The 11,707-nt window shown below is 36.2% G+C and overlaps 2 protein-coding genes across 2 annotated transcripts; both read left to right on the top strand.

The window, feature by feature from the left end:
* The first annotated feature begins 1,415 nt into the window (after positions 1–1,415).
* On the top strand, positions 1,416–5,890 carry LOC131950312 (uncharacterized). Its single transcript, XM_059312416.1, has 5 exons — positions 1,416–1,484; positions 2,510–2,693; positions 3,713–3,788; positions 4,506–4,679; positions 5,594–5,890. The coding sequence occupies exons 2-5, from the start codon at positions 2,520–2,522 to the stop codon at positions 5,815–5,817; spliced, it is 648 nt and encodes a 215-aa protein (XP_059168399.1). The 5' UTR covers positions 1,416–1,484; positions 2,510–2,519; the 3' UTR covers positions 5,818–5,890.
* Positions 5,891–6,860: 970 nt separating this feature from the next.
* Positions 6,861–10,309, top strand: LOC131950300 (protein-S-isoprenylcysteine O-methyltransferase-like). Its single transcript, XM_059312405.1, has 4 exons — positions 6,861–7,165; positions 8,235–8,493; positions 8,998–9,215; positions 9,949–10,309. The coding sequence occupies exons 1-4, from the start codon at positions 6,968–6,970 to the stop codon at positions 10,126–10,128; spliced, it is 855 nt and encodes a 284-aa protein (XP_059168388.1). The 5' UTR covers positions 6,861–6,967; the 3' UTR covers positions 10,129–10,309.
* Positions 10,310–11,707: the final 1,398 nt, after the last annotated feature.

Genomic DNA, 11,707 nt, shown 5'->3' with positions numbered 1-11,707 from the left:
TATTAAAGATTTTGCGCCACAATACTAGCAAAGTATTGATCATTGTACAGAAAATCCACAATTTTTCTCGTGTAAATGGCAAATGCTTATAACTGTATAATAACATATATGAATATGTATTAATGGTCGATTATGTAAAAAATGCATAATAATAACGAACATTTAGATGTTTTTCCTTATATTTGTATATTGTATAAATACCTTGTTGTCCATTAACTATCTTTAAAGATGCAGCCAACACCACTATTAAGCGCAGGTACTGCATACATCTATAGCCCAACATTGCTGTTTCTGAAGAGTAAGAAAATAGAAAATGTGATGACAACATGCAATTCTCCCGTTGAATACACTTCAACAGAATATAAATAGGTTATAGCCTAGTTTAGTTTGTGACTTTAGTATATTCAAATACAATTAATTTATACCATAAAATAAATAAAAAATAATTAATATAACAATATTCTACCAATTGCAGCTATTTCAACAACCGCTCCAGTGAAGTCCAGAAAATTGAGCAACAAAAAAGATTAAAATAAGTCCATACAGATTAGAACTTCAATGTGGAATGGCGAATTGTTCATCTGTTCTATACCCACCCAGCAATCTCACTGCAATGTATCATTTTCTAAAGTTGTGTGTGTGAATAACACTAGACACTATTTGATAAAACACTTAACAGCTTTTGTTTGAAGAAAACCGAATCAATATGTGGGAAAACTAAAAGAACACATTTTCAATTACAGACGAGTAAACACACTAGATCTTAAACACCAAATAAAATCTTTAAATAGATTTATCTGTGTATCGAATCGCTAGGTCTAAATTATTCTTGGTACGCTAGGGTCAGTAAGATATAACCATTTACTATGCATCTTTATTTTCAACATTTAAAGAAAGTATATTTTTGTACAGCCGATAATTTATTTTATCGGCAGTTATAGTTTTAAAAATCGGGTTGGGTTTTACTGTGATGCACAATCATTTTATGAAAAAGAAATGTTTATTTTATTATTTTTATGTTGTCTACAGTTAAGATAATAAACTTGTAACAAACGTATTTCTAAACATCCTAGCAAGCCAATTTCAAAATCTGAAGGAGTTTTAGTAGCATGGGCAGGGGATGTTGGGGTGGCGGTTTAAACTATTCACTAAATAAAGTCGTGTGGTATTTTTTTCCCCTTTTTATTGTAAATATCACCGTTTTTCTTCACTAAAATATGGATTTTATGATTTTAGCAAAGAAATCAAATTTCACAAAAACACCCTAACAATCATTCGTAAGTCCAGGTTTAGAAGAACGTAGTTCGTTGAAAAGTTATTGTTTACTCATGTTTTTATGTTTATCAGAATAAAACGAAACTATTTTACATACTCAGTCCATACACACGTTCTAATGACGTCCTCAAAAGTGTATGGTTTCTAGGTAAACACTAAACATTAATGGCGCCCATGTAAACAAATTTGTTGAGTAGTTTGCACTGAAGGTAAAACATTCAAGCGTTTTCGATTTGGGTATTACCTTTAAGGAACTGTAGTCAATGGTTTACTTAACAATAGTTTTCAGCAGCCTACAGTTAGAATTATAGATAGCATTGGACTTAGCGAGGTATTTTAGTTTATGCGATTATCAGGACAGGTCTAGTGTAAAAAAAAATTAAATATCTAGATCTAGATCTAGATTCTTATCTAGATTATAGACTCCAGATCTGTTAGATTCTTGCGCTAAAACGTGGTAAGCGCAGTTGTGACCAGCGCTTAGGTAGACCTACTGGTATACGTTACCGTCTTTTATACAACCAGAGTTTCTTCCAGACATCTCTTGGCGGGGGGGGGGGGGGCGGTAGGTTTCTTTGCCCACCACCCCCGAACAAAATTCAATTTATACAGAAAATATATACTTTTAACAGTGTCCGCCTCGCCGGAAATTTTACTCCGCCTCCCTAAAAACTATAAAGTGCTCCCTCCCAGGAGAAAAAAGTCTTGAAGAAACACGGTATAACATACAACCATTAACTGATCTGATCGTCAAGCTAACGTGCTGATCTTGTGAGTTCATAAAAGAACCTAAGATGTCTCTATTATAGTGGTTCTTAACCTTTCTTGAGGTACAGAACCTTACCAGTCTCATATGCGCATCGTGAAAGTCGGGTGTGTGCCTTGACCTCCCCGAACCCCCTGAGACTCACTCAATGAACCTCGGTGGTTCGAATGAACCCAGGTTAGGAACCACTGCTCTAGTTTCAAGAGAGTGTAAGATGGGATATATATATATATATATATATATATATATATATATATATATATATATATATATATATATATATATATATATATATAAACTTCACCCTCACACCCTACTGAATAGTAAGTTACAGCTGCAAAAGATTTAACACAGATCCAAGCCAAAGTAAGATTGAACAAACTATCTATATGCGCGTACATTTGATTTGGTGAGGGTAGTGTTTAACTCATAAATTAGTGTAAAGTTTTGTTTGTTCCTCATGTATAGGCGTGTCGCCATGCAGTGCTTCACACGGGGCGAGAAACGCCCTCGAACTACCTACGGCGCCCACTACCAGGAGCCGCTGTCCCACTACTACTTTCAGCGCCCGCGTTGGACCCCCGAACCTGCTAGAAACGCCAGGCCATGGGTTCCAGAGGGGATCCCGTACCCGAGTCACATCTACCCGATAGTAAGTTACAAAGTCATGTACTCAAGTCACATTTTTCCTATAGTAAGTTACAAAGTCATGTCCTCAAGTCACATCTGTCTTATAGTAAGTTACAAAGTAATTTACAAGTCACATCTACCCGATAGTAAGTTACAAAGTCATGTACTCAAGTCACATTTTTCCTATAGTAAGTTACAAAGTTTTGTCCTCAAAAACACATCTTTCCTACAGTAAGTTACAAACGCATTTACAAGTCATATATACCAGATAGTAAGTTACAAAGTCATGTGCTCAAGTCACATCTTTCCTATAATAAGTTACCAAGACATTTATATGTTTATCTATTCGATGGTAAGTTACGCAGCCATGCCCTAACCCGAGTCATATCTACCCTATAGTAAGTTGCAGTCATTTTCAAGTCATATTTACTCGATGGTAGATTACAGCAAAGTCCAAGTCACATCTACTCGATAGTAAGTTACAAAGTCATTTATCAGCTCTATCTACTCGATAGTAGGTTATAATAAAGCCATTACCCAAGTCATGTTACAAAGTTACGTGCGTACGCAAGTCATATCTAGTTGAAAGTAATATAATCATTTGTCCAACACTTTCAAAAACCATCACAGAAAGAAAAAAAACTATCCCAAAATTAAAAAGTTTAAACGAAAAATGTTTCCAGACAAAACAGTTTTCAGTCTGTAGTTAAGTTATAAAAGTATACGACTTCTACATCAGCAACAAGAATCAGTGGCGTAGGCGGGGGGGGGGGGGGGGTTAGGGGGGTCATAACCCCCTCCCCCCCATAGACCCCTCGGTATATATATAAAAAGTATGAGGGGGGTGGGGTGCAAATCGAAAGTTTGAGGGGGGGGGGGGTGCAAATCGAAAGCTTGTCCCCGGGTAAAAATTGGAACCCCCCCCCCTGAGACGATCCTGGCTACGACACTGACAAGAATATAAACGCTAACCACAATTTATTTAAAAGATATCTGGAGATGAATGAAAAAGTTTCAGGCAAGTTTTCTGATTTGTTCCAGAAACGTCTGCTGGTGGTGCCAGAGGAGCCGCCCGTCCACAGGGAGAGGAGGATGGGGGAGATGCTGGAGGCAATCAGTAGGTTTATGGTCACGTGATGGTCACGTGGTGGTCACGTGATGGTCACGTGATGGTCACGTGATGGTCACGTGATAGTCAGAATGTGTGCAGGTCACAGTAGGTTTGTGGCCACGTAATTTACAGTTATAATAGGGTTTACACTGGGAGGTCTTAGTAGGTTTATAGTGGCAGGTCTTAGTAGGTTTATAGTTGCAGGTCTCAGTAGGTTTATAGTTGCAGGTCTCAGTAGGTTTATAGTGGCAGGTCTTAGTAGGTTTATAGTGGCAGGTCTCATTAGGTTTGTAGTGGCAGGTCTCAGTAGGTTTATAGTTGCAGGTCTCGGTAGGTTTATAGTGGCAGGTATTAGTAGGTTTATAGTGGCAGGTCTCAGTAGGTTTATAGTGGCAGGTCTCAGTAGGTTTATAGTTGCAGGTCTCAGTAGGTTTACAGTGGAGGGTGCATGTCACAGTAGGTTTATAGCCACATGGTTTACAGATCTCACATGGTTTACCGTGAAATGTCAATGTGGGTTTATAGTCATGTGATTGTAAGGGTTACAGTATGTTTATGATTAGGTGGTTTGCGGTCTCTGGTAGATTTTTTTAGTGATATGGTTGACTGCGTGGTTTATGATACGGTGATGCCCTGTATTATTCCGTGGGGTGGGTAGTGAATATTTTAAGTTCCCGATGCTGACATAAAGCGATAACTAGAATAGAATTCCTCCGCTCACAGATGAAACGAACTGGACCACCAGCCAAAAGGAGAAGCACTACGGTTCCAGGAAGTCCAAGATTGTGGACTCGTTAAAATATTCCAAAGAGTCGACTCAGCGAGATCATTTCCCTGGCTACTGGATGGGTAAAGAGCTCAGGCGTCATCCAAATAGGTTCGCGTCTGCAGGTGCAGGTGAGTGTCTTAGACAGGTGTTATGATAGGGTGAGGACAGGTGTTTTAGACAGATGTCATGATAGGGTGAGTAGAGGACAGGTGTCTTATACAGGTGTTATGATAGGGTGAGTAGAGGACAGGTGAGTGTCTTAGACAGGTGTTATGATAGGGTAGGTAGAGGACAGGTGTATAAACAAGTGTTATGATAGGGTAGGTAGAGGACAGGTGTATAAACAGTCTACCATCTCGTACATTAAACCCCACATCTTACCTTAACATTCATTAAACCCCACATCTTACCTTACATTCACAGCCCCTGAAGTCTACCATCTCGTACATTAAACCCCACATCTTACATTCACAGTTCCTGAAGTCTAACATCTAGTGCATTAAACCCCACATCTTACCTTACATTCACAGCCCCTGAAGTCTACCATCTCGTACATTAAACCCCACATCTTACATTCACAGTTCCTGAAGTCTAACATCTAGTGCATTAAACCCCACATCTTACCTTACATTCACAGCCCCTGAAGTCTACCATCTCGTACATTAAACCCCACATCTTACATTCACAGTTCCTGAAGTCTAACATCTAGTGCATTAAACCCCACATCTTACCTTACATTCACAGCCCCTGAAGTCTACCATCTCGTACATTAAACCCCACATCTTACATTCACAGTTCCTGAAGTCTAACATCTAGTGCATTAAACCCCACATCTTACCTTACATTCACAGCCCCTGAAGTCTACCATCTCGTACATTAAACCCCACATCTTACATTCACAGTTCCTGAAGTCTAACATCTAGTGCATTAAACCCCACATCTTACCTTACATTCACAGCACCTGAAGTCTACCATCTCGTACATTAATCCCCACATCTTACCTTACATTCATTAAACCCCACATCTTACCTTACATTCACAGCACCTGAAGTCTACCACCTCGTGCCCTACCTGAAGCCCAAGGACCACCCCCTGACCCTGCAAAACTACGATGATAACTGCGACCCCTACGACCCCAACAAGCGCTGCTGTATGACCACCGTGCCTCACTACCTGTGCGACCCCTACCCGGGCACGCCCCTGCCTGACCACTTCGTCAAGCCACCAGAAAAGCCGTCCATCTCTAAGCCTGGATGGGTTGTTTAAATCAATGTTAATCACAAGTTGGGTTGATTAAATCAATGTTGAACCCCATAATGAATTGATTAAAACAATGTTGAACCACAGAATGAATTGATTCAATCAATGTTTAACTAATCACAGGATGGGTTGATTAAATCGATGTTTAACCACAGAATGAATTGATTAAATCAATGTTTAACTAATCATATGATGGGTTGATTAAATCAATGTTTAACCACATGATAATTTGATTAAATTATTGTTTAACAAACCACACAACGGGTTAATTAAATCAATGTTTAACCACGGGATGGGTGGGTTAACTCAATGTTTAACCACGGGATGGGTTGATTAAATCAATGTTTAACCACGGGATGGGTGGGTTAACTCAATGTTTAACCACGGGATGGGTTGATTAAATCAATGTTTACCAAAACACGACTTATGTCATGCGTTTTGTTTTAATGAAAACATTTTGTTTGGAACAGGGCATCACTCCGTGTCAATTAACTATCAACCCCGCCTCCCCTGCCGTTGATCGGGGAAGGGGGAGGGGAGAGCAGTGTTTCTTCCAGACTTATTTCTCGGGGGGGGGGGGGGGGGAATTGAAATTTTCCGGGGTGGGGGAGGGGGGCATGGGTGGACACTGGTAAAAGTATGTATATATAAATTCAATTTCGTTCAGAAGGGGGGTGGGGTGGAGGGGGTAGATGGTAAATGTTATTCGGGGAAGAAATTCGGGGGGGGGGGGGGGGGGTTAATCGTTGGAGGTCCTGTGTCTAGTGTCGAATTCAAAAAGCTAAGAATGGAAAAATTATGCTTTCGCATAGGCCACTGAATGAAAAAAAAACAAGGAAAACATAAATTTATTATTTTTACAATTTCTATGATTAAAAAAAATAAAATAAAAACGAGTAGAATCTAGCTAACAAAAATAAAAATAAATAAAAAATCCAATTAATTAATAAACATTATAGGTCTATTTAGTTTTGTTTTGTGCACTTCCAAATTTTAGTTTTTGCTTGTCTAATGTTTTCCAACTGCTGCGCACTTACTTACACCTAATTTAGAATCAAGTCGCTAGGACCCGTGGCTAAAAATAATAAATTCAACATGAAGTAAACAACGCCAAAGTCACTCTGTGCATAAATAATTTTTAAGTCTCACATTAAAAATGATTCGACAAGCAAGAATAGCACTGCTTAGTTTCGCAACAGGAGCGAGTCTCGTTTTCTTCCCTGTCTTATTTACTTTTATTCCGTTTTTAAGTTTTTTGTGGCAAGATTTTTGGCATGGAATCCTGATGATACATTTCCTAGTGTGCAATGGAGCATTCTCTGCAGTATACGTCCATCAAAGGGATTCTTATAGGGTAATATTTGCTTTCTGTAGCAGATAAAATTACTCAAAACTTTATTGTGAAACTATTCAGTAACAATTGTTTTAGTGAGTTTGTTCCAAAATGATGAGAATTTTTGGGAGAATTTTTATTCCGGTGTCCGATAAATCCGATAAGGGGGTGTAAGGTTACTGGTAGTTAACTAAATACACACATGGCTGGCTAATGTCAAGGATGATATTTTGAGTCATCCCTTTGAATCCCTGGTCCTACCATACGCCTAACCCTAATTTCTAACCAAACTACTAGTCGAGATTACAATACTACTAACTTTTAGTACTAACAAATCAACACACCTATTTTATGGAAGAGTCTATTATCGGACACCGGTATCTATAATCATCCGAATTTTCATTTGTTGCCAGAGTTTATGTAAACTAATGTACAGTTATGCCTATGCATCTCTTCCAACAAAATAGAGTTTATATACGACGAGATATTAGGCTATACTTTTACACCCCTCCCCTCAATATCATTATTAGGCCTAAGCTTAATTTGTTTAAATATTTGCTAATAAAAACATTAAAGTGGTAAATGTGCAATTCAATTGCAGAGAAACTGACCAATTCTTATTTGTAAACTTATTTGGAATTCATGACCCCTCCCCCATCTAGGATGACCCCTCCCCCATCTATGTTGTCTCTTTAATAGATGACCTCAACAAATAAAGAATGATGTTCACTGCCCTGGTAAAATGCAATTCAAAATAGATATACCAAACACAAACTGGTAAACTCTTCCGTTTTACTAGGTGTAAACAACTAACCATCTAATAAAATGCCAGAAAAAATATGTGAATTTCCTACACACCCAACATTATTGCCTACATTTAGCTATTTTGCAATCAATCCCCTAATTTTTAAAATTTAGTTTTATCAAAAAGCAACAACTGAATTTTAATTCCATTCCTGAAGCAATTTTTTTTCTATTCCAAAAAAATATATATAATTCCAGTATTCATTGTTTCTTTTCTAATATTTTGACTATCATCAAGTTTAAATTTTGTATTATTTTTTCAATAATTGTTTTTTTTACTCAACAGATATCAGTGAGGGCTGGGAACCTTGGTTTTGTATTTGGCCTCAGCTTTCTTATCAGTTTATATAGCTGGCACTGGTGCCACTTTGGCTGGTACCTAATGGCCTTAACCTTCTTCCACTGGTCTGAATATGAAACCACAGCCTTGACCAACCCATCATCCTTAACACTGGATTCATTTTTACTTGACCACAGTCTGGAATACAAACTGGCAGCAGTGGCCTCATGCTGTGAATACATTTTGGAATCCTACCTGTTTCCAGGTTAGTTTAGAATATTTTTTAATACTAATATATTATATCAAAGTATATAATGAGTAAACTAGAAAGAACTCGGGTGGTTGATAGTACTCAGCTGTAAATGTTGATAGGTTGGCAAGAAATTCACATTTTGACTTTATAATTTTATACTTAACAGTATTTTGGTGAATTTTTAGTTTAATTGTTTTGTAAACTAAATATTAGGTTGGGTAAAGATTATCACTAATGAGAGGCTTTAAATTAACTGGTCCATGAGTTATAATTCTAATTTCCTTTTTATCTCTACCCACATATTCATATATGACTTATAAAGTTATATTACTACTCTATGGATATGTTCTAGTACATGTAATATCATTATATATCATAAATCCTAGATATACAAGTCTGGTTGATCAATGAGTAACTTGTTACTTATATTGTAGCTCTTGGGCATGCTGTGAAACTGTGATGTAAAGATAATACGATTTAGATTTTATTTCCACCATTTGCTTTTCTTTGTTACAGAACTGAAAGAGCTTTGGTGGGTGAGTGTGCTCGGTGCTACCCTGACTATAGGGGGTGAGATGTTGCGCAAGTCAAGCATGTTCACTGCCCGCACCAACTTCAACCATCACATACAGCACACAAAGCAGGACGGTCACACCCTGGTGACTAGAGGGGTCTACCGTTTGTTCCGTCACCCGAGTTATGTTGGTTGGTTTGCCTGGAGCATTGGGACTCAGGTATGATGAGACACTGTGTTTAATCCAAAATTCATTTATTTAAAATATTCTGTTGATGTCGTCTAAGCTTACATAGTACAAAATCCTCTTTCTAAAGAAATTTCCCTTGATTTTATTACTTTTTCTGTTGAGTTATTTAAAGAAAGCAGATAAAGTTTTCCAAAGTGTTTTTACATCTTAACTTTGTTGGAGAATAAAAAATCAAGGCTGTAAATGTTTCCAGTGCTGATTAACTAATTCATCATTTCAGCATAACCAAAGTTATAAACAAGACTCATTGTTAGATATGCATTCCTTAAACTCAGAGGTCTCTCTTTGTCTCTAGCAAGTTATATTTCAGCCTTTTTTTTCATCTATGTAAAATACCCACAGCCACATTTTTCATTTTTATTCAATTTTATTAACATTTTCAGGATGTTGTAATTATAATCATTTAAAAAAAAAACTAAGAGAAATTATTTTTAAAATTTTCTTTGTTCGTAATCTCGACATAATAAAGTATTATAATCTAGCTTGTTTTGCGCCATAGATTGACTTGACTTAGTCCTCTTTGCTCCTTATGGAACATAGGGCCTCCACCATTTCCTTCCATTTCTTCCGATCCCTGGCTTTTAATTTTGCCATCTCCCAAGACATCCCAGTTGGTTTCAGTTCTTCAAGAAGACTCCGCCTCCAGTGCCATAGGTCGACATCAAACTAATAAATTGTATACATTTTTTCCACCAACTACCAGATTATGCTGTGCAATCCAATCTGTCTTATCGGCTACACCATTGTGTCTTGGAAGTTTTTCAATGAAAGAATTCACGAAGAGGAGATTTACCTGCTCAACTTTTTTGGAGAAGATTACCTGGACTACCAGAAGCGTGTGCCCACAGGAATACCTTTCATCTATGGCTACAACCCCTCATGATGAGTACTGCTTTAGTCCCTGTAGTATTTTTTTAATAATTGTGACAACAGGAGAGACCTTGTCCTGTGTTTGAATATATTTAAACTTTTTATTTTCGCTGATGTTTTCATGTGTTGGAAGGAAGTGATTTTATTCAGAGACGTGCCTTGCTTGATCTGTAATGTGTGTTGGTCCTTGATAGGAATAAATATAAGGCGTACTAGCTTGCAGAGGTTTTGTTTTAACTGTTGGCCTAAGAATGAAAGATATAGCACAACTTTTTAAAGATTTTTATGAATTGTATTCATACAATTTTAAAATTCTTAGTGTTGAAGTACTTTCAATCCTTTAATGTTGATAGAGGGGGGGGGGGGTCATTCTTGTGTTGAAATATTTTTAAATACATATTTTAAAACATTGTGTATCTTATGTGTGGTGAAAATTTCTTTGATAAATTCTATACAAACATACCCGTGTTGAGCAACTACTTGGCTATGAAGATTATTGAAATATGTTTGAAATTTTAGATTATGTTAACCATCTCTTGTAAAGAATGACATAGTATAACCATTTTAACTGTTTATTTAAGTTATATTTAGTCATATGTTTACTAAAGATAATGAACTTTCATTTTTCATTCTATCAAAATTTTGATGAATTTTTTTTTGTTTACTTACTTGTAAGTCATTGAAGAATAATTTATTTTATTTAATACTCGTATTAAAATACCCCATTTATTTACTACATTGTTTTAGATCTTCATTTTAATCTTATAGTTATTATTCCAACTCATGTTTGTTATAATTTTTTTTAAATTAGGTTTTCGAGTTTCTTTCTATGATAACTTCTTACAATTGTTTCCGTTTGATATTCCCTAATCCTGTCTATAAATAGTTTGGTACAATATATTTAAATTAAATCATTTACTTTTGTAGAAATTTGATAAATGGGACCAATTTGAGAGTGTTGTACAAAACTTGTCAAGCATTAAATATCTATACTTACTTTCATCAGGAGAAGCAAATACTTTCTATTAGATGATTCTATATTTCTTATGTTTAGAGCTTGTTTTAGCAGAAAGTTGAAATTAATGACATTAGGAGAATGTGACACATTTTAAAAGGGCTAAAACTTTGTTTTTGAAAAGTTATAAATTTAATGCAAAAACTGTACTATACTTTGAAAGTAAGTGAAGATGAGGTGTATTTGCAAATAAAATTTATCCAGAAGTTGAAATTTGTTTTAAAAAAAAAACCCATAATATTTCAGAATTAGAAAAGTCAGTATTTAGATAATGTCTCTTAAGTTACATTTTTTTAGAGATTATTTAATCAAATATAGCTAACAATGTCCAAAACAAAATTTAAATGCAATTTTATACCACTGTGTTCTGTTTTAATCCTAGTGTATTTCCTCAACTAGTGCAAACCTATTTGCTTTATGTTTACTACAATAACACATGTTATATCTTGAACAGACACCAGAATATCATGTTATTATGTAATAATATATTGTATGTGGTTCTTTAGTGTATGAGTCTGCCTACTTCTCTGGTCATAGACTTTTAATTACTGGTCAGTTGTACATTAGATTACTAGTA

The sequence above is a fragment of the Physella acuta genome, unplaced genomic scaffold, assembly GCF_028476545.2.
Source record: "Physella acuta isolate Inbredline_101_S28 unplaced genomic scaffold, ASM2847654v3 ptg000751l, whole genome shotgun sequence".
NCBI lineage: Eukaryota > Metazoa > Mollusca > Gastropoda > Physidae > Physella > Physella acuta.
Note: the sequence above shows the minus strand (reverse complement) of the source record. Positions and strands in the feature narration are given on the sequence as shown.

Coding starts and splice junctions, on each gene's coding strand:
- LOC131950312 (XM_059312416.1), top strand. CDS start 2,520: ATGCAGTGCTTCACACGGGGCGAGAAACGCCCTCGAACTACCTACGGC. Junction 3,789..4,505: donor GGAGATGCTGGAGGCAATCA/GTAGGTTTATGG, acceptor CTCCGCTCACAG/ATGAAACGAACTGGACCACC. Junction 4,680..5,593: donor GTTCGCGTCTGCAGGTGCAG/GTGAGTGTCTTA, acceptor TTACATTCACAG/CACCTGAAGTCTACCACCTC.
- LOC131950300 (XM_059312405.1), top strand. CDS start 6,968: ATGATTCGACAAGCAAGAATAGCACTGCTTAGTTTCGCAACAGGAGCG. Junction 7,166..8,234: donor ATCAAAGGGATTCTTATAGG/GTAATATTTGCT, acceptor TTTACTCAACAG/ATATCAGTGAGGGCTGGGAA. Junction 8,494..8,997: donor GGAATCCTACCTGTTTCCAG/GTTAGTTTAGAA, acceptor TCTTTGTTACAG/AACTGAAAGAGCTTTGGTGG.